The sequence below is a fragment of the Phocoena phocoena genome, chromosome 1 (genome assembly GCF_963924675.1).
Source record: "Phocoena phocoena chromosome 1, mPhoPho1.1, whole genome shotgun sequence".
In the NCBI taxonomy this organism is placed as follows: Eukaryota; Metazoa; Chordata; class Mammalia; order Artiodactyla; family Phocoenidae; genus Phocoena; species Phocoena phocoena.
The window spans coordinates 106,941,739-106,965,141 of record NC_089219.1 but is presented as its reverse complement, the minus strand read 5'-3'; the positions used below and the strand labels follow the sequence as shown (position 1 = coordinate 106,965,141).

The 23,403-nt window shown below is 40.5% G+C and overlaps 1 protein-coding gene across 1 annotated transcript; it reads left to right on the top strand.

The window, feature by feature from the left end:
• The first annotated feature begins 10,065 nt into the window (after positions 1-10,065).
• On the top strand, positions 10,066-22,872 carry PRKAB2 (protein kinase AMP-activated non-catalytic subunit beta 2). The gene is made up of 7 exons (XM_065882476.1): positions 10,066-10,273; positions 13,925-14,091; positions 14,884-14,977; positions 15,214-15,334; positions 18,931-19,064; positions 19,736-19,804; positions 22,577-22,872. The coding sequence occupies exons 1-7, from the start codon at positions 10,118-10,120 to the stop codon at positions 22,652-22,654; spliced, it is 819 nt and encodes a 272-aa protein (XP_065738548.1). The 5' UTR covers positions 10,066-10,117; the 3' UTR covers positions 22,655-22,872.
• Positions 22,873-23,403: the final 531 nt, after the last annotated feature.

The following is a 23,403-nucleotide window of genomic DNA, read 5'->3' as shown; positions in this document are numbered from 1 at the left end:
TAATAACAAGGTACTGATTGGTTTATTGGTTGTGACTAATGTAGCACTGTAACATAAGATGTTACCAATAAAATAAATTGTGTGTGGGATACACAGGAACTCTGTACTAACTTCCCAAGTTTTTCTTAAATCTAAACTATTCTAAAAATTTTTAATTATTTTTTTAAAAAAGAAATGTATTCTTTTGGTTCAGGATTTGACCCAGAGGCATAGTCTAGTGGAATTTTCTCAGAGGAGGAAGAATATTGGATAGTACCATTCATTTAAATTACTATCTTTTCCCTTGATTACTCTACAAATTAAGTTCTTCTAATAAAGCATACTATTACTTACTATGGCAATTTTGTTCCTTTGTTGAATAAGTATAGACTACAGTTGTAGAGAGGAGAAAATGGTAATATGAGGTCAAAAGACACATTTTCTTAAAATACTTAGGTAAGTTCTTATAGCTGAGCACATTAAGCCAATAGTCTCCACTAGCAAAATGTACGGTATATTAATAACAAGTATATTCATGAATGAGATAATTTTACTCAGTACTGGATCTGTGCATGGTTACTTTTGTCAGTAGTAATATAACATATAATACTATACTAACATCCTCCAAGCTGCCTACTTGGAATTTCCCAAAGTGCTGTGTTTTTCCATGTTTCTATATACATTCTTATGTTTCCCCTTGCCCAACCTATTTCACCTTCAAGATTCACGTAATCTGTTATCTGTTCTAGAAACCTCCAGGATTAAATAGGTGACCTATCTTTATGCTTCACACCACACCTGGTATATTGCTCAATTATATGTGGTGACTATCATTTGTCACACTATATAATGTCAACTGTTTCTGTCACCTAGTTCCTCCTTGAACTAGTAAATTCCTTTGAGAAAGATACTTTGTAATTAATCTGTATGTTCCTAGTGCCTAATATAGTACCTGAAACACAGTAAGACCTCAGTAAATCAATGATTAATTAAATGATTAATTAATTAAGCTCAGTGTGGGAGACAAAAATATGGATGAGTTTTTAAAGGAGTAAATAAAATAGTGAATAATACTTCACTATTTTATTAAAAAGTTATTGAGGAGATTACGGGGTGCTTAACATTTTGAAATGTCTGTGGGGCAAGCATGTTCTTCCAGAAAATATTCTGGGATAGATCATTGTTCTGAGTCAGTATGTCATCTCTAATATTGTTTGGTTTGAAACACAAGTGACATGTCCTATCCATATCTTATTTCCTCAATCAAACACAGGATTTTAAAAGGCAATATCTTAGCGCGGGAACAAAGGTGGGGTGCGTGTCTTCCTTGATCCTCCTTGCTGCCTTGGTCCTCACTGCTGTTTCTCCCTGCTTTCTCAAATTCCCCAGCTTCTTTAAATCACCCACTACCTCTTCTGTTTGAAATTACTTATGGACCTCCCATTTACTCCTCTTCATTCAGTGAAGATTTTAGCACCAAGCTTTCCCCCTCTCTATATATATAACTACTCCTGTAGTTAATTTTTTCAGCAGTTTTCTTAATCTCAATTTTTTTATTGATATATAATTGACATATAACATTATATTAGTTTCAGGTGTACAATATAATGATTTCTATATATATTATGAAATGATCACCACAGTAAATCTAGTTTACATCTATGGCCACAAATAGTTAACAAATTTTTTTCTTATGATGAGAACTTTAAAGATCTACTCTCTTAGCAACTTTCAAATATACAGTACAGTATTGTTAACTGTAGTCACCATGCTGTACATTATATCCCCAGGACTTGTTTATCTTATAACTGGAAGTATTTACCTTTTGACCCCCTTCACCCATTTTGCCCACCCCCCGCCTCTGCCGACCACCAATCTGTTCTGTGCATCTATGAATTCAGGTACTTTGTTCTGTTTTTTAGATTCCACATAGAAGTGAGATCATACAATATTTCCCTTTCTCTGTCTTATTTACTTCACCTAGCATAATGCCTTCAAGGTCCACCCATGTTGCTGCAAAGGCAGGATTTCCTTCATTTCTTTGCTGAATAATATACCATTTGGTATATACACCACATATTCTTTATCTATTTCTCCACTGATAGACACTTAGGTTGTTTCCATGTTTTGGCTATTGTGAATAATGCTGCCATGAACATGGATGTGCAGCATTATTCTGTAGTTCACATCTGTGTAGGTAATACTTTCACCAATCCAATGTATTAGTTAGGATTAGATTCCACTGCATATAATAGAAAAACCCAAAGTAACAATGGATTAAAAAAGGTTTAAGTTTATTCCCCTCTCATATGAAAAACTCTAGAGGAAGATAGTCCTGAAGTGGTGTAACAGTTCCACAGCATCTCTTTCTGCTCCACTATCAGCATACGGCTTCTACCTTATGGTCCAAGATGGCTGCTGGAGCTCCAGCCAATATATGGACATTCTACACAGAAGGAAAAAGAAATATAGAAGAAGGCCACAACCCTTTTAAGGAAAATTACTAGAAGTTCCATATAACATTTCCACTTAGATCTCATTGGAAGTATTTTGTCACATATATCTAGCATATATCCAGGGAGGCTAGGAAATGTGTCTTTATACAGAGAGGCAATGTGTCCAGGTAAAATCAAGGTTCTGTTATTAAGGAGGAGGGAAGAATGAGTATGAGTGTTGAGGTAGACCTTTACCACCTGGCCTCTCACTTCAATGACCTTCTTATTCCAATGATTTTATAATCTACCTATGTCATTACCACCAAAATCTCGATTTCAAGCAACCCACTCTCCAAAACCGTCTCTTATTTCTTCAGCACATTCACTCCAGTACTCTAACTCCACAGTTTTTTGACTCCATTTCATGCCCTCTATCAACCTGCTCTCTCTTCAGTTCCTAGCCCACCTGGTCTATAAGCCATGGGCCAACATTATAATCATATCCTACCATGCACTCTCAATTCCTTAGCCCTTTCCTCCATACTTGCTTGGCTAAACATTACCTTTAGTTATGTGCCTGCACTAAAACACTTAAATATGGCAAGAGAAAAATATCACTGTGCTCATTTGACATCTTAAATTCATGACCACTAAACCTTGTTTCTTTTTTCTCTAAGAAAATAGAAGCAATCAGAAGACTTTCACATCTTTCCACTCTGTGCCCAAGGTCTGTAATAGGGCTAGTCCACAGGCACCCTCTGCCTGCCCATTTCAAAATTCCAGACTCCCAGAAGGAGAGCAGGTGTTCAGTATAAACCACACGGTTACACAGTATAGGCACAGAGAGCCACTCTTATCAGTTGGGGTGGTAAGAACCCTCCCCAAATCCAAATTCCCAGACACCAGCCATTGGCCAAAGATGCAAGGTGGCCTTCCGAAGGATAAGCAATCTCAGGCCTGGAGTTATGCTCCACCTCCTTGAGAAGGCAATATATACATAAATGTGGAATTTTTCTGTATAGGAGATTTGTTGCCCATATTCTGGTTGGTTTTAATTCTTTATTTTTGGAGATATGGGAAGCACTATTATGGTTCCAAGAGTCAGCTACCTCTTTCCTCACACTGCCTTTTATTAGGGATCTCCAGTACTGGTCTCCAGACTGTTGCCTGCCCCACTGTTTCTCAGAATTTGGTTCTTGATCCAGAAACACCAGCATCATCTGGAACTTGATAGAAATTCTCAGACCCCATCCCAGACTTACTGAATCAGAAGTTCCAGTCACCAGTCATCTGTGTTTTAGTAAGCCCTCCTGATGCATGGTAAAGTTTGAGAACCACCGATTTAGCCAAAAGGCGAGGAAGACCTGTAATTGCTCTTTCTGTCAGGACTTGAACAGATTCTGAGGTCTCTACTATCTACCAGAACCAACAGATGCTGAGTTATGAAAATTGGGTTGGGATGAGAGTGGTGTGGAGCTGGGGTGTATTCAAACTAGTATCTTCCCTTCCTTGAGGATTTTAAATAAACTTATTTTAAAGCTCTCTTCAGAGTATTCTTTTTCTCTATTTCTTTGGGTGAAAACGTCATTTGAAGAGTCTGCTGGGACTTCCCTGGCAGTCCAGAGATTAAGACTCTGCACTTCCAATGCAGGGGCTGCGGGTTTGATCCCTGCTTGGGGAACTAAGATCCCACATGCTGCACAGCACAGACAAAAATTAAAAAAAAAAAAAGTCTTCTGACTCAAGATCATGTCACTGGGCTTCCTCATGTGTTTTACTATTTGGATTACTTTAGTAATTTTTTAAACTTTTTATTTTGAATTGATTTCATTCTTTCAGAAAAGTTGCAAAAAAAATACAAAGACTTCTTGTATAAGCTTTACCCAGGTTCCCTAAAGATAAGACTTCACATAACATTACAACAATTATCAAAACGAGAAAATTAACATTGATATAAAACTGTTAACTAAATCACTTATTCAATTTTCACCACTTTTCCCTCTAATTTCCCATTTTGGTTCCAGGATCTTATATTGCATTTAGTTGTTATGTATCATTAATCTCCTCTAATCTTCATCAGTTCTTCAGTGTTTTGTTTCTTTCAGGAACTTGACAATTTGAAAAGAACTAAGTTCCATACTTTATTCTGATTTATTTACTTTATACCTAATGTTTTTTCTATCACAGGCTCCCACTTAGGGTATCACATTACTCCTTATCATTAGGCTGCTTTAGACTGTGACAGTTTCTTACACTTTCCTTGTTTTTGATGATCTTGACAGTTTTGAGGAGTACTAGTTAAGTATTTTGTAGACTATCCCTTAATTTGTGATTGTCTGATATTTTTTCCTCATGATTAGTCTAGGGGTTTGGGCTGTCAGGAGGAAAACTACAGAGGTAAAGTGCTATTCTCATCACCTTATATCAAAGGTACTGCTACTGACTTCCCACTAATGATGTTAAGCTGGCTGAGGCTGTGTTTATTAAGTTTCTCCACTGTAAAGTTATCCTTTTTTCCCCTTTTCTATATTGTATTCTTTGGAAGGAAGTTAATATACTCCACCCATACTTAAGGGGTAGACAGTTTTGATCCATCTCCTTGAGGGCAGAGTATGGGGAAAGGGCTCAGAGTTTCCATGCCCTCTCCAAGCGAGCCACTCTCCGTGAATCTCCACATGTTCACCCACCTGGAAGCTCTCCAAATTCCTGTCCTTTTTGGGGGTTTGTGGAGGCTTCAGTACACAGGCATGATTGATTAACTCATTGTCCATTGGCAATTGTTTCAACCTCCAGCTCCTCTCCCTTCCCCAGAGGTCAGGGTGTGGGACTGAAAGTTCCAACCCTCTAATCACGTGTTTGGTTTTCCTGACAACAGCTCCCATCCTTAGGTTCAGTCCAAAAGGCATTTTGTTAACCTAACAAGAAACACCTTTAATGCTCTCATCACTTAGGAAATGCCAAGGGTTTTGGGATTTCATAAAGAGGGACAAAGACCAAATATATGTTTCCTATTATAAACCATGATATCACAGACCTGAATAGGTATTTCTCCAAAGAAGGTATACAAATGGCCAACAGGTACAGGAAAAGGCACTCAACATTGCTAATCATCAGGGAAATGTAAATCAGAACTACAATGAGATATCATCACCTCATCTGTTCGAATGGTTATTACCAAAAAGACAAGAGATAAGAGTCGGCAAGGACTTGAAGAAAAGGGGAACCTTGCATGCTTTTGTGGGAATGTAAACTGGTATAGCCACTGTGGAAAACAGTATGCAGATTCCTCAAAAATTAAAAAATAGAACTACCATATGATCCAGTAATCCCACTTATGGGTATATATCCAAAGGAAAGGAAATCAGGATCTTGAAGATATATCTGCACTCCCATGTTCACTGCAGTATTATTCACAGTAGCCAAGATATGGAGACAACCTAAGTATCTGTTTAAAGATGAATGGATAAAGAAGATGTAGCATATACATACACAATGGAATACTATTTAGCCATAAGAAGAAAATCCTGCCACGTGCAACATCATGGATGGGCCTTGAGGGCATTATGCTAAGTGAAATAAGTCAGAGAAAGCCAAATACTATATTGTATCACTTATACCTAGAATCTAAAAAAGAAGTCAAACTCAGAGAAACAGAGGGTAGAATGATAGTTGCCAGGGGTCAGGAGTTAGGGGAAATGGGAAGATGTTGGTCAAAGGGTATAAACTTTAAGTTATAAGATGAATAAGCACAGCATGGTGACTATAGTTAATAATACTGTGCTATATACCTGAAATTTGCTAAGAGAGTAAATCTTAAGCATTTTCCCACACAGAGGTGTGAAGTGATAGATGTGAATTACCTTGATTGTGGGAATCATTTCACAGTGTTCACATACATCAAGTCATCATGCTGCATACTTTAATATATATAATTTTATCATTATACCTCAATAAAGGTGGAAAAAATTAATATCAATGGCATTTGTTTTTAAAAATAATTACTTTCCACAATGGTTGAGTAGTCTCTTTTGTGTATAAACTTGTATCATTCCTGTTCCTAAAGCTGATATTTTAAATAGTATTAAATTGTTTTTATTTTTTATTGAGGTATAATGTTCATACAATAAAATAACCCTTTTTAGTGTACAGTTCTGTAAATTTTGACAGATGCATAACACCATTACAATCAAGATACAGAAGTATTCTATAACTCCCTCAAATTTCCTAAGGCCCCTTTGTAGTCAACGCCTCTTCCCACCTTCAACTCCTGGAAAGCACTGATCTGTTTTCTGACCCTAAGTCTTGCTTTTTCCAGAATGTCATGTAAATAGACTCTGGCTTCTTTCACTTCCCATAATGCATTTGATATTCATCCATGCTGTGTGTATCAAGAGTTTAATCCTTTTCATTGCTGAGCTATGAACTCTGAGCCATTTATGGCTGTACCACATTTTGTTTATAGATTTACCAGGCAAAAGACACTTGTGTTGTTTACCTTTTGGGGTGAAAATGAGTGAAGCCACATATGTTTTGTACAAATAAATATTTATGTACAGGTTTTTGTGTGAACCTGTCCTTATATCACTTGAATAAATACCTAAGAGTGGGATTACTAAACTGCATGTTAGGTGTATGTTTAACTTTATAAAAAAGATCAGATTGTTTTTGAAATGGAAATCACCAAGATGAGACGTCACACTCATTCCTGATCACAAGTAGGGATGCAAACTGGGGAGCAGAGACAGGAAAGTAAAGCTCCAGATGCCGAAACTAACCCGTCATCCAGTTCTGTAAAATCGATATATTCTTCCCCCATTCCCCCATCCTCACCTCTCAGAGGAAGTAGGACAGCTTTAGCAGCATGCATAAAAGTATACTGTGTTGTGAAGCCTCCCATGCTCTCCATTATTCTCCTCAGTTTATCCGGCAGAATGGCTTATCTGAGGAGACGAGTGGCAATGGCATCTGAGATACAGTAACATCAAGAGAACCCCCACCAATTATTTTGCCTATTACCTTCTTTTCCTTCCCTCTAGAAGGAAGGATAGGACACTGGGGCAACAGCATTAAGTCTGAAGAGAGAAATTATACTGGTGTTGGTTAAGAGATGTTTCTTTACCTAGTCTTTCCTGAGTATAAGGAAAAAACAAACAAACATGGGACTAGGGAGAAGCAATTAATCCTTCCTACAGTGTCACATTACTTTTGTCTTATGTCTAAAATACACAATATGCAAAGTTGACTTTTATTATTAACTACTGACCGATTTATAAATGTTTAATTAGAGCAGAACAGTGTCATGAATAATCCCCAAAGCAGATTTGCTTCTCCTATGCTGATTTGACGCTTGTAAGGAAATACATACTAGGGACATATTACTTGGCATGGAGAAACCACCCTGGGGCTAGAAAGCTGAACAGTACACAAGTTAATGTTTATTGTATTAGTCCTTCAAGGGCCTTGCTTCAGAGTCCTGTGGAAAGATTGAAAGGAACTCGGGGAATAAGCGGGGGTAAGATTATCCAAGAAGGAGGTAACTAGACAGTAATGATTTTGGAGGGGTGAGCAAAAGGTTGCAGTAAAAAAAAATGTACCTTTTTTTCTGCAAACTGTCTTTGGTTAAGAGCTACAGAATAACTGAGTTTATTAGGGGCAGAGCAAAAACAAAAGGGGGAGCAGAGGATTTGTTGGACTTAAGTGGATGGGTTTTCAACTTAATATAAAACGAACTTTTCAACAAATAGAGCTGCTCATTCAGAAAAGGTGGCCTTGTGTGACTTGGGGTTCCCCATTACTGGCTGTGTTTAAGACTAAGTGCAATTATCCTGTTATAAATGTAGTAAACAGTATTCATGTACCCTTCATTCTGCAGATGTTTACTCTGTTCAAGGTGCATGCAAGAACATGAAGAATCAAACCTAGATTTGCTCTCTGCCAGTTGTCAATGCAGTGGTTCTTACACTTTAATGTGTATACACATTCCCTTGGGGATCTTGTTAAAATGCAGAATCTGATTCTGTAGGATGGGGCCTCAGACTCAGCATTTCTAACAAGCTCCCAGGTGATGCCAATACTGCTGGTCACTGTAACACATGCTGAGTGACAAGGGTTTCTAGTAGGTAATGAGATATGCATATAATCATAATACAAAGTAAGAATTAGTAAATACCACATAAGTCCCATTAATTGTCAGCAGAAACCTGAATCTGCTCCAACAAGACTGTCGTTGCCCTTTTCTACCTAAGTATTCCTTCTGATGGTTCTGTTGCTCTCTTTCTTGAATTTCATTTCTTCTGGGGTTGCTCACTGCAAGTGCTGTTTCTTAGCCTAGAATAGCTTTCTCCTTCTCCTTACACTAATTTTAACAATTTGTCAAGATTTATCTCCTGGGACTTCCCTGGTGGCGCAGTGGTTAAAAATCTGCCTGCCAATTCAGGGGACATGGGTTCGATCCCTGGTCTGGGAAGATCCCACATGCCGCGGAGGAACTAAGCCCGTGCACCAACAACTACTAAGCCTGCGGTCTAGAGCCGAAGAGCCACAGCTACTGAAGCCCGTGCGCCTAGAGCCCGTGCTCCGCAACAAGAGAAGCCACCACAATGAGAAACCCGAGCACCACAACAAAGAGTAGCCCCCGCTCGCCGCAACTAGAGAAAGCCCGTGAGCAGCAACGAAGACCCAATGCAGTCAAAAATAAATAAATAAAAATAATTTTTTAAAAAAAGATTTATCTCCTAATTATTCCCTCTTCCCTGGGGACCCAGTCAGGCTGTCTGCTCCCCATAGCACTTAGTTTTACCCTCGAGCAATTACCACTACTCACTACTACTTCCTTAGCTTTCAGTTGCAAGTCCGTTTTCTTATTCCCTATAGGAACTCACCTCTCCGGGATGCCTGTCGAAAAGACGCTACAAAATGAAAACGTTTGGCGAACCTGAGGCCAGGTGAGGGAGCAGGGAAAAAAGCAATGCCGCTCCACCGGGTGCGCACCAGAGCCCGTGAGGGGACCCCGTGTCCTTCGGTGACCGTCCCCACCCGATGGCAATCCCTGAGGCTCAAGCAACCACAGATCTCGGCGCAGTCTCGCCAGCGAAGCAGTCCTGGCCCCGCACGCGGTGGATTGCGGAACCGGCGCCCCCGCCTGGCGCCGAAGGCTGCGCGCGGCTGCCCACCATCGAGGCGACGGTGGCTAGAGAGGCCGGCGGGCCCCGGGCGCTGCCGCGGCGCGGCCGCAGGGAACGCGCGCGGGGCGACCCCGCGTCTCTGGCCTTGTAGCCATTTTAGGAGGAAACCCGGGTCGCTAGCCCGGGGCGTGGCTTCAATTTCAATAACTTTATTGGTGGCCTTATCCGCAGAACAGCCATCGCACCATTGGTCCCGGGAGGAGGCAGAGCATCGCGGGAGGTGATTGGGGTGGGAGCGCCCCTGGGCAGTGAGCGCGGAGGGTGCGGGGGAGTTTCTGAAAGCGGGTTTCTTGAGCAGCGGGCAACTAGGGGGACTACGGGGTTCCGGGGGTTCCTGGCGGCCAGGGAGGGAGGGCGGGCGGGCTCCCCTGCGCGCGGCTTTCCTGGGGCGGGTATTCCCTTGCCCGGGTCCCCAGACGCAGGGGCGGGGCCAGGGGCTCCCCAGACGCGACCGCCGGGGTGTCCCTAGCCCCGTGTTGTTCCGCACGGCAGGTGGCCCCCGACTCGAGCTGCACCGCCATGGGAAACACCACCAGCGACCGGGTGGCCGGGGAGCGCCACGGCGCCAAGGCTGCGCGCGCCGAGGGCGCCGGCAGCCATGCCCCGGGCAAGGAACATAAGATCATGGTGGGGAGCACCGATGACCCCAGCGTCTTCAGCCTGCCGGATTCCAAGGTGAGTGTCCCCAGGCCCCCAGTTGGTGGCGATGCTGCAGTAGTCTGGGTGTCAGGGCACCTCCTCCCTATTTTGATTTTTTCTTATCACACTGACCTGGGTTACGGTTTTTAGAATTAAAGGCTTTTTTCGGGGACGGAGATATTGAGTGGTAATTCCTTTCGCGGTGCTGTCTCAAAGTAGGATAGAGGCGGAGTTCTTGTTACTCGACTACTCTTTTGGCCACATTTTTAGGATGAGGCCAACAAACCTCCGGCCGGTCGCCCTTGGTTCTCCTAACAGGCACCCTCTTCTAGAGTACTGATGAATTTGTAGGTTGTGAGCCCTGGTGAAAAACTTCAGAGGGTAGGTTTCCCGAGTTGCTGACCATAGGCGGCATTTCCTCACATTTGCCTTGAGGTAGGTAAATGAATTTCTTTTTCCTGATAACTGTTGTGTATCAGTATCATTTTTGCCCTTCTGAGAGCTCATCACTTCAGATCCTCTTCCCCTTTGGCATGGCTGTGAGCAGCAACCACTTGCTAATATGAATACTTTCTTCTAGTCTTGGGGATCAATAAAGGACATTATTTGGTTGACTGCTTAGTTTTCATCTCATACTTTACAGTAGTCTTGGCTGAGCTGCTTCTTTCACGTCCAGCTGCTTCTCAAGTGGGAGAGCAAATAATTCCAGGATTTCTCTAATTTCCGGTAGTGCTTCATAATGTTACCGCGGCTGAAAATGGACAACCCACAGTTGCCCTGAAGACCTTGCTCTCAATCAAGGACTTTCAGGAAAGTGGCAACTTGTATTCACCCTACAGAAAGGATAGATGGAGCTGACAGCAATGTAATTACTATTCGAATGTTTCTAATCGCTTTCAGAGTTGTAGGCATTAAATACATTAATTCCTCCTGGTAGTCTGACTAGAATGAAGTAGAAAAGTGGAGGGGTTGGGGAGATTGGGGTAGGTTTGATGTTATCACTCATCCTGTCCCACCCATCTGGGGTTTTATTTTATTTACTCTTGTAAATAGAGAATAATTTGCCGAGTTGATAACATGTGGATTCTACTGTTTATTTTCTTGGATCACAATTGAGAACATAATCACAAAGAGATTATGCTCCTCAGCCATTTACTTCTTCAGAGCTTTCTCAAGGTGATTGTATTTTTACCAGTTTCCTACTTTGGTGACTCAGGATTTAAGTACAGTGTATTTGTCAAACTGTGACTGCAGTAATTGGCGTCCTGAATAAAAGCCAGGTTGCTCTGTCTGAAATGGAGCCTATTTTGGATCATTCTTTCCCTTACCTCAATCTTGACATTTGTGAAATAAGAAAATTGGTTCAAATAATTCCCAAGGTCACTTCCAAATCTAAGATTTCATAGTTCTCAATCTACTCTATTTCTTCCCTCAATGTTTCACTTAAACATTTTTCAATTATAATTCTAATTGTTTTGCCTCTTTTCCTGATGATTTTGCTGACTATTTAACTTGGAGTAAACAGTCTTTTTGCTAGTCAGCTGCACTCATGCCTACCACAGAAATGTCATATCATACGTGGAAGGGCTTTCTTCCAAAGCTAGGCATATTAATAGTTTGTAGCTTTCAAATTCTAAACTGAAACTATTAAATCATACAAGTAAGTAATAGAAACAGTGGCAGGCGGGCCTACATTGCTTCAAAGGCCAGCCTTCTTTGGTTTACTAGTTCAATGGTTTTCAGTCCTATTTGCACATTAGACTCACCTGAGATTTGTTTGAACACTGCATAGAAAATTTGAAACATTTTTCATGTTTCAAAGTCAGGAGAACAGTGTAATGAACTCCTGTATTAACTGTCATCCAGTTTAAACAATGATCAAATCATGAATGAATTTATGTCACCTATACCCCAATCCACTCTTCCTCCACCAATTATTTTGAAGCAAATCCCAGACCATCATATCAAATTACTTTATTTGTAAATATTTTAGGATGTATCTCTAAAGATGAGGTTTCTTTCTTTATTTTTAATATAATTTCAGTATTATTGTCTGGGAAGCTTTTTAAAAGTAGATTCCCGGACCTTATATCTGAATCAGAATCTGAGGCATATGTAATTGTTAGGCATATGTAAACATTTCTGTAATTCTAATGCAGCCTGTCAAATAAGAGTTCATTGCTTTGAGAAAATGGAGATCAAACTTTTCTCTTAAGCCACTTCCTTATATAATGAGAAAGTTCCTTCAATTCTCTTTCTCTGCTTGCTTTGGGTTATGCTGCTACTGGTATCTCATAGTGTAGTTTTGAGGAATATTGAGAGAGAGTATGGAAGGTAGTCTGCCTCAGCCATTTTGAAAGCAAAGCCCAAATGAATAAACTAGTCCTTTTTTTTTTTAACCCACATTATTTTATTTGGTAATATTTTGGCTTGGTACCATATAGTCTCATTTACCAAAGTTATTTAAGCCAATCTGAAGTGGGGGTGAGCAAACGTTTTCTATAAAGGGCCAGGTAGGTAATATTTTAGACTTTGCGGACCATGCAGTCTCTGTCACAACTACTCACTTCTGCCATTGTAGCATGAAAGCAGCTGTAGAAAATGAGTACGTGAATGAGTGTGGCTATTTTCTGATAAAACCTTATTTGTAAAAGCATCTGGCTCACTGGCCATAGTTTGCCAATTCCTGTTCTGAAGGATGGTAATGAAAAGAAACTAAGTAAGGAGTCAGTTGTTTTTCCGGAATCCTACATACTTCATTTGATATTGGAACCACTTTTTTAAAGGAAACTGTGTTTTTGATCTGATGCTTCTTGGGGCTCCAGAATTTTCATCCCTACTCCTGAAATAACTAGTACAAACCTGGCATAGGTGAACAAGTAACATTTCATAACCATTTCTCAAAATTTATGAAACCAATGATCTGATTTATATATATATATATATATATTTTTTTTTTTTTTTTTTTTTTTTTTTTTGCGGTACGCGGGCCTCTCACTGCTGTGGCCTCTCCCACTGCGGAGCACAGGCTCCGGTCGCACAGGCTCAGCCGCTCCGCGGCATGTGGAATCCTCCCGGACCGGGGCACAAACCCGCGTCCCCTGCATCGGCAGGCGGACTCTCAACCACTGTGCCACCAGGGAAGCCCTGATTTTTATATTTTTAATTTCCTTTTGTAACCTATTAACTAAAGTAGAGATTGTGAATTACTTATGAATTTTAGCATCTCTAATTTCTATTACAACTGATAACTTGGGAGCTGCTCATATTTGCATGTGGTTAACTTAATTATTTTTTGTAGAACCATACTTTATTTTCATATTTTTTCTCTTAAGAGACACTCAGAAGCATATCATAATTGTCTGCCTATGAGTTAATCTGGTAAGAGCAAGTAAGGTTTTTTGTTTGTTTCTTAAGGGAAATCCTAAGGCTCTGAAAGAATGAGTGATACATGCAGACTCAGAAGTTAGGCTATGATTTGGGTAGCCTTTGAGCATAAGCCATTTGACCATTTTGGTCCTAGATGAGTTCCTTTTCTATAGTTTGTTTAAAATCTGATTTAGTTGCTAATTTCAAGGCTTATTAATCCTTAGCAGAAACGTAGCACCCCTCTCTGCCCTAGGGAGGAGAGTGACCTTTTCAGAATTCCTGGGTCACAATTTAGGGATGACCTAATCCTTCTTACAGCTCCCTGGGGACAAAGAGTTTGTATCATGGCAGCAGGATTTGGAGGACTCCGTAAAGCCCACACAGCAGGCCCGGCCCACTGTTATCCGCTGGTCTGAAGGAGGCAAGGAGGTCTTCATCTCTGGGTCCTTCAACAATTGGAGCACCAAGATTCCACTGATTAAGAGGTGAAGACAAGTGTCTTGGTTGAGTCTACAGGGTCCAGGAGTAGAGACTTGATTTCCTTTCTTAGGAGAGAGACCTGGCTGGACTACTCCTCTCCACCTGCTAGGGACTCTCTCTAGAATATTTTCTGTGACCAATAAGTATATCTGTGACATTTTTTTCTAACCTCATAGTGAGTCAGAGATGTTTTACCACTTAGAATGTCATTTTCTTTAAGACTGTGTTAACACAAGTCCTTTCTATGCTTGTGGGAAGTCTTCCATAACTGCCTGAGTCCAGTTGCTCTGACTTCTGCACTAAAACAAAACACACTGTAAAGTTCTAGGTAGTAATGTTTGTTGCTTTCAGAGCAACAGTGAATTATGTAACTGGTTATGGCCCTTTGTATATAGGTAATTTTCTAGAATCTGCTCACCAAAATATGGGAAGGGTACCTTGAGGCACTTCTTATCCTGAACCTACTTGCTATCTTATTTACATTCGTGAGGGATCCGTTTTGCTGAAGCAAAATAGTTGTACTAAGGTGGAACATTCGGGAGGATTAACATCTTTATTGTTCTTTTCCAGATATTAGTTAAGAGCTAAAGTTATTGGGAGGGGCTAGCAAATACATGCTCAAGGTGATATAAAAAAGGAGAATGGGTTTATAAATTATTTTTTACTACAGGGGTTGCAATCACTTAAGAATGCGGGAGATCATTGGTATGATATTGTGATTGCCTCGTGGTTTTTACATTTATATTCTGTCTTCTAATAGAAATTTGGCCTATTTAACTTTCTGTTTTCTTCTATAGCCATAATGACTTTGTTGCCATCCTGGACCTCCCTGAGGGAGAGCACCAGTACAAGTTCTTTGTGGATGGACAATGGGTTCATGATCCATCAGAGGTAAGGCCTTGATCTCCGAGGGTAACCACTGACTTAACAGTCTCCTTTAAACTATCATTCCCCTTGGTGTCAAACATCATTGCAGTCAGGACTGATAGGCTCCTATACTGTTGGATTTGTTTCTTGATAAAAGGTGGTAGTGCCAAATATAATCCCTTTTAAAAAGAGGAGAGTTGAATAGAAGAGATGTATTTGAAATGGGGTTTCATGAATTTTTTTTCCATTCATTGTTTCAGCCTGTGGTTACCAGTCAGCTTGGCACAATTAACAATTTGATCCATGTCAAGAAATCTGATTTTGAGGTGTTTGATGCTTTAAAGCTAGATTCAATGGAAAGCTCAGAGACATCTTGTCGAGGTAATTTTGTAGTATTTGCTCTTTCTTGATCTGTTTTTCTTATAATGCGTGTTTCTTCCCAAGAGTGGTTTTTGTTTGTTTTTTTCATTTTCTCCTTAGGAATCTTATGAATTGTATGTATATGTTTCTCCTATAAACATTAGGTACCCGTCTTCAAGAAAAAAATCTGTCTAGTGTATTTGATTTCAAACTTTTTAACCAGTAGGTTTACACTGTAACCCAGTACACACTCACACACACACACACACACACACAACAGTAACACAAGTCTTACAGTATAATATTTGCCTTTCTTACATGTAAAGTACTCTATTTTCTATTTTATCCTTCTTTTTATAAACCACTAATAGGCTATGGTCTATAGTTTAAAAAGCTATTTCTAGTAATATTTCAAGTTTTTCATTGACCTTTGAGAGTATCAACTAGCAGGGGCTAGCTGTGTCTCATATGCCTTGTTTAGCTGCCTCAGCTTAATCCTGCCAGTTTGATAGCTCAGTTGGCAGTTCTATAATTTTATAGGGCCCTACATATATGGCAGTTTTTTGGGGGAAAAGGGTTATAAAAACCTCACATTTCCTTTTTTTAAAAAATTTCTTTAAATAATTAATTAATTTTGGCTGTGCTGTGTCCTAGTTGCAGCACACAGCCTCTTTGTTGCGGCATGCAGGATCTTTTAGTTACAGCAGGTGGACTTAGTTGCGGCATGCATGCAGGATCTAGTTCCCAACCAGGGATCAAACCCGGGCCCCCTGCAGTGGGAGCGTGGAGTCTTACCCATTGGACCACCAGGGAAGTTCCCAAACCTCACATTTCTTTTGTGTATATGTTAACTGAAGTTTTGTAAGTTTTGGGTTAAAAAAAAAAATCCCTTTGTAGAGGAAAAGACTTGTATCCTTTTGTTTCTCCCAGTGCTTTTTCCAGGGCCTTCATCTCTCCTTACTTTAGCTATAAAACCAGAAAAGTGATTTGCTATCCATACTCACAGTTACCAATTTTGTTGTTTTACAATAAAGGCTATGACTGTCTAAAGAACTGTATTTCCAGTAAGCACACTTCTCCCTTGTGAGTTCAAAGCCTGCCTCTGCTACTAACTAGCTTTGCATCATGGACAACTCCATCAACCTTTTTGGTTCTTGGTTCCTTATCAGTAAAATCAGAGGCTTAGACTCTCAGCGATTCACAGCTGAGGAGACACAGTACCTGAAGTGAGACATATTAGAATCTCAGGACGCAAGAGTGGCTTATACAGTTTCTAAAAGAATAAGCAATAGTATAATAATTGTTTAGGAAAATTACAAAGATATTGTTTTCATTATATAAGCTCAGAAAGTAAGGCTGGACATTGTTCTTAACTGGTGGTGCAGAGATTTAAAAGAGTTTAAAAATACTGAATTGAATGATGAGGCCACTAGTTACTCTAAATTTTTGTATTATATGATTCTAGCAAAGCAACCAATGAATAATAGACATATAATCATAATTATGGACAAAGAGGACTAGCATACTTTTGATATTTCTCTCTTCCCACTTTCACCCAATTTCCTGATCCACTGAGGTAGGGTTTAGAATACATATTATTAGGAATCTTCAGATAATGGGTTTTAATCTGCACTCAGTGACCATCTTTGCCGTGTATGTGACTTTGGGTAAATGACTTAACCATTTTTTTTTCTGATGGAAAGGGGAAAAAAAAAAAACTGTTCTGTGTACTTGGAAAGAGTGTTTTTGTGAATCTATGATAAAATACCTGAGAGTACTTTGAAAAGTTTCAAGTTCTATACATTTTTAAGATATTGTTTAATATAACAGTATTTTTGCTACTCTTTTCTTTTGTCCCACGGTATATTTAATTGAAATCTGAGTTCTTATGCTGAACTGGTTATTAAAATCCTTTTTACTAGAAACTGTAAAAAACATTAAAAATTTTTAAGCAAAAAATTATAGTTCTCTGCATTTTTGTGTATTTCTATTCTGTCTGCATACACTTTTTCCATTTTTTTAAGATATAATTTCACATGCCATAAAATTCACTCTGTCAAGGTGTGCAATCCAGTAAGTTTTAGTATATTCACAGAGTTGTGCAACCATCATCACTATATAATTCCAGAGTTTTGTTTTGTTTTTTTTGGCTGCGCTGGGTCTTCACTGCTACATGCAGGCTTTCTCTAGTTGCAGCGAGTGGGGGCTACTCTTCGTTGCAGTGTGTGGGCTTCTCATTGAAGTGGCTTCTCTAGTTGCAGAGCACGGGTTCTAGGCACATGGGCTCAGTAGTTGTGGCTTGTGGGCTCTAGAGTGCAGGCTCAGTAGTTGTGGCACATGGGCTTAGTTGCTCCGCAGCATGTGGCATCTTCCTGGACCAGGGATCAAACCCGTGTCCCCTGCACTGGCAGGCGGATTCTTAACCACTGGACCACCAAGGAAGTCCAAATTCCAGAGTATTTTAATCACGCCCAAAAGAAACCCCATCCCCATTAGCAGTCACTTCCCATTGCCTCCTTCCCTCCGCCTCTGGCAACCACAAATCTACTTTGTGTCTCTATGGATTTGCCTATTTTGGACATTTCATATAAATGGGATCATACACTACGTGGTCTTTTGTGTCTGGCTTCTCTCACCTAGCATAATGTTTTCAGGGTTCATCCATGTTGTAATATATATAATTCATTCCATGGATATACCATTTTATTTATCCATTCATTAGCTGACGGACATTTGGATTGTTTCCACTTTTTGTCTGTTACCAATAATGGTGTTATGAACATTTGTGTTCAAATTTTTGTGTGGGCATATGTTTTCATTTCTCTTGGGCATGTACCCAGGAATATAATTGCTGGGTCATATGGTAACTTTGTGCTTAACTTTCGGAGGAACTGCCAAACCGTTCTCCAAAGTGGTGCACCATTTTACATTCCAACCAGCAATGGGAATAATAAAAAGGTTCCAACTTCTCCACATCATTGCCAATAATTATTATTGTCTGTCTTTTTTTATTCTAGCCATCTTAATGAGCGTGAAGTGGTATCTCATTGTGGTTTTGATTTGCATTCCCCTAATGACTACTACATTGTTATTAATTTTTCCTTTTTGTTGCAGTCATCGTAGTATCAGTAGTCTTAGAGTTTATAACCTTGCTGCTTAACTGGAAAAAAGAACAAATCTAATGTTCTCATATTGTTTGATAGTTTATAAGGCATTGTCACATCTGTTGTCTCATTTGATTCCTATAAAAGCGCTGTGAAATAGGGCAGAGATTGTTATTTTCATTTTATGAATGAGGAAACTGACTATAGAAGAGGGATTTGTCCCAAGTCATACAATTGATAAATGGAGTAGCTCTTCCCTGAACCTACATCTTTTACCCCTCATCTCCTCCCCTGTCCTTCACGTCATGTTACCATGTTGAGGAACTTCACGGTTTATGTTCAGGATGACATAGACTTTTTCTTTGTTTGCGTTACAGTTGTAGACCCAACAAGTCACACGTTTGATTCTTGACTTCTACCATATTTAATATTAGCTGCCATTTACTGACAGTTTTTTCATGCATCTTTAATAGCTCTCCAACTTTCCCTTATATTTGAATAAATATCTTCCAGACCTTTCCAGCTCACCCCCAGGGCCTTATGGTCAAGAAATGTATGTGTTTCGATCAGAGGAGAGATTCAAATCCCCACCCATCCTGCCTCCTCACCTTCTCCAAGTTATTCTTAACAAGGACACTAATATATCTGTGAGTATCCTAAGAGTATTGCTGGGGCATCTGGGGGTTACTAGACCATTTGAGCTACAGTGTAGTAATCCTAGAGGTTGGGATTATTACAAAGGTGTGTTGAGTATAAATCATATACGTATCAGTAGTTTTACAAGTTCCTTTTTCCAGGGCTGAGTTGGGACTTTTCCAAATACTGTTACCTAAATTCATAGTTGTCTTCTGGTCCTAATATATCAGGCTCAGAGCTATGGATTGCTAGAACCAGTTTCTAAGACTTCTATTCCAACATAAGATAAGGAGTATTTATCATTTGGGGATATCCAAAAGAAGTATATTTTGCATATAATTTACATTTCTAGTCAATTCACTTGATTCCCACTAAGATTATTTTTGCCTCTTACACAAATCTTCTATATGTGTTGTGGGCAAGGTCTGTTAAAGAGGATGACTAGGTAGTGAGGCTAAGGGTTTCTGCTCTGGACTCAGAATTTTCCTAATTTTCTGTAATGAGAATGTATTATTTATATATACTAGGATGAGTGCATTATTTAAAGGAAATAATACATTCTAGTTTTGAGTTTCTCAACAGTCCCAAAGATCTCTGAGGAAGAATAAACTGGTTTAGGATTGTGCATTTAACCCCATTTAGTGGTGTTTTTTTGGGTTTGTTTTTTTTTTACCCCTCTTAGTGTGATCCAGCCTTGCTCCCCGAGCCCAATCATGTTATGCTGAACCATCTCTATGCATTGTCCATTAAGGTAAGTGGTGGGCCTGGTTCTTCACATAGTTCCCCAAAATGGGAGGGGAAGAGTTGAACACGTGTTCCCTAGTGGCTACTTGCTCTGCTACTTAACTGAAGCTGAAGCTGGCAATAATGGTCAATTTATAGGAGAAGAAGTTTCTTTCTTTAACTAGTGGGTTTGTTTGTTTTAAATTTTAGTCTCGATATCTGAGTTCTGGCTAGCTGAATTGCGCTGTGATTGAATGGACTTTTTTGCTTCCTGGTTTCTTTCTGGGTTGCTATAACCTTTGCACCACCTACTTAATTAAGTTTGAGTTCATAGTACTAGGATTTCATTTACAGAAAAAGCAAGTTTACCTTCCAGTTCAAAGAATGCTTGAATGTGATATTAAGGCTTCCACTTTTTTTTTTTTTTTTTTTTTTATGCGTTACGTGGGCCTCTCACTGTTGTGGCCTCTCCCGTTGCGGAGGACAGGCTCCGGACGCGCAGGCTCAGCGGCCATGGCTCACGGGCCCAGCCACTCCGCGGCATGTGGGATCTTCCCAGACCGGGGCACGAACCCGCGTCCCCTGCATCGGCAGACGGACTCCCAACCACTGCGCCACCAGGGAAGCCCAAGGCTTCCACTTTTTTAGAGGTGGACATGAGCTGCTTTCAGCTGCCTGAGTCATATATACTCAAGTGCTTGCATCTTTCCTATCCACTACTTAAAGGAGAAATGTGACCAGACTTGCCCTGTCCCCCCACATCCCCGTTCCAGCTCTTAGAATGCTTCTTGGTTTCTCTGCTGCTTTAGGTTCTGGATTGAAAATATCTGTTCAGTCTTGTCATGTCTTTGTGGTCTGGCTATTGGAATAATATTTTACATAGTTCTGTAGTTACCAAACTAAGCTGAACATCATCAGAATCACTTGGGGGAAGTTTGGGAAAATATAGATTCAGAGGCTCCATCCCCAGGGATTCTGAATAAGTGCATCTAGGATGAGCCTCAGTAATATTTTTAAGCTGCTTATATTTCTTAGATGTGCAGCCAGATTAGGGAAGTCACTGATACAGCTGTCTTTAACAGATTACCTGGTATTTACTAAATGTATATTATTTTTTTTTTTTTTTGCGGTATGCGGGCCTCTCACTGTTGTGGCCTCTCCCGTTGCGGAGCACAGGCTCCGGACGCACAGACTCAGCGGCCATGGCTCACGGGCCCAGCCGCTCCGCGGCATGTGGGATCTTCCGGTCCGGGGCACGAACCCGCGTCCCCTGCATCGGCAGGCGGACTCTCAACCACTGCGCCACCAGGGAAGCCCCTAAATGTATATTATTGAATTTAATTTTTATAATAACCTTGTGGGCTAAGTATTATTTTTTAACCCTGTTTTATAGATAAGGAAACTAAGGCTCATAGAAGGTCATATTGCCAATAAGTACAAGAGAGAGGACTGAGGTCCAGTCCTCCCATCCTTATTCCATGTCCTTTCCTAGAGACCATTGTGCTGGTTCTTCCAAGTAGATCTTTCTCTCACCCACTTCTCATTTCCACCAAACTCTTCCTGGAGTTGAATTTTTTACCTGCCTTGCTTCTATCATTTTTAGGCTGTGATCTGCATACTGTGGTCACAGAATGTCAATCTGAGAAGTATTCATTGTAGATGATACAATATAGAGGAAAATAGGAAGAGGCACTGGTTTCTTAATTGGATTTGCTTGGGTTCTTTGTGATCTAACTGAATTTTGCCTCCTGTATCTGCTCTTTGGCTATCAGGTGATGTCCACAGGTCTGCCATCTCTTTCTATGGTACACCCAGGGTCTGTAACACTGCTTGGGAAATGGTACCTCTTACTCTTCACACTGGTTCTGACCCAGGTCAAGGTCTTGATTGTTGTGGTTCAGCTTGGCCATGACCTATCCCTGGTTCTCTCAGATTGTTTAAGCTGTTTGGAATTGATCCATTGGATTGAGTGTCTTTCCAAGGAGGATTTTAGGGTCCAGTTTGTTCAAGGATAGAAGATGATTCCTGAGTCCCCTCTTGATCAGAGATGACTTTTTTTAAAGTTCATCCCTGGTATTAAATGGGGCTTGGAAATGGTTTTTCAAAAGGATCACTGCCCTTTTTTCTCATTGCTTTTAGGACTTCCTTCTAGAGATAGATATCAGGATATTTCTTTTTTTCCATCATAGTTGTTTTTTTTTGTTTTTGTTTTTTGTTTTTTTTGTGGTGCACGGGCCCTCACTGTTGTGGTCTCTCCCATTGTGGAGCACAGGCTCCGGATGCGCAGGCTCAGCGGCCATGGCTTACGGGCCCAGCGGCTCCACGGCATGTGGGATCTTCCCGGACCAGGGCACGAACCCGTGTCCCCTGCATCGGCAGGCGGACTCTTAACCACTGCACCACCAGGGAAGCCCTTTTTTTCCATCATAGTTTTAAGCCCAATATTTGAATGTGAGGTGGGGAAGGAAGTGAGGTAGGAGACTAATTAATTTTTTCAGCACCTACTTTCTCTGTCAGATATTTTCATGTAATCATCAGAGCCATATTAATGGTAGGTGTTGTCCTTTGTAATGATGAGAAAAAACTTACAGACATTAAGTAGATTACTCAGGGTCACAAATAGAGTAACAGTAGGAGTCAGGATCAAAACTTAAATTGATTTGAATCCAAAACCAACCTTTTTTTTATAATATCAAACTAACTCTGTTAAAAGTGAGCGGTTGTGAAGGATTAATAGCTGGGAACAGCTGCCTACTTCCTGAACTAGTGAATGAATTACATATGTTTATTTCCCTTGCAGGACAGTGTGATGGTCCTTAGCGCGACGCATCGCTACAAGAAGAAGTATGTCACTACTCTGCTGTACAAGCCCATCTGAAGGGATTCCTTCCTGCCTCCCAGGATTCAGGAGAAGCGTCTCCCTTGCCTTTCTGGACTAGACCAGTCTTACCTGGGACTGGAAGGCTGATTTGCTTTGAGGCTAATATGTTTGTTTCAGAGCCTCTGAGTAGGATGCTCTGCTTTTGCATTTGATTGCAAATGAGAGCTTTAGGAGTTCATGGAATTTATTTTAAGAAAAAATCATATATATACATACACACACACACACACACACACACACACACACACACACACGAGAGGAAAGTTAATGGAAGCCTCCTAGCTAGATGTATTCTCTCTGCCTGTGGGAACTCACCAAGATCTGTTGGGGAGAGCTGCAGGAAGAACCATTACAGGAAGCTTTTTTCCTAAAGTGAATGAAGAGCAAACTCTCAGGATCCTTGTTGGGTAGAGATTCTATCACTGCTACCTTGGCTCTCCAAGGAATGGACTTGTGCCAGAGCGCTGCCCTACTTACAGCTGTCTCCTTGCAGGAGCAGCTTTTCTTGCATGGGTTCTCCATATTCCCAGAGTATGTGCACAATCTGTGTTTTTTTTATGATACCAGGTACCCCACAAGAACCCTTTTTCCTCTCATTTCACATTCTCGCTTTGTTAACCTCCTTCAGATCCTATATCTGACTCTTGCCTAACACAAAACTCAGTGGGTAAGTGACCCCTTTCAAAGGCTGTGTGAGGGCTTCCCTGGTGGCGCAGTGGCTGAGAGTCCGCCAGCCGATGCAGGGG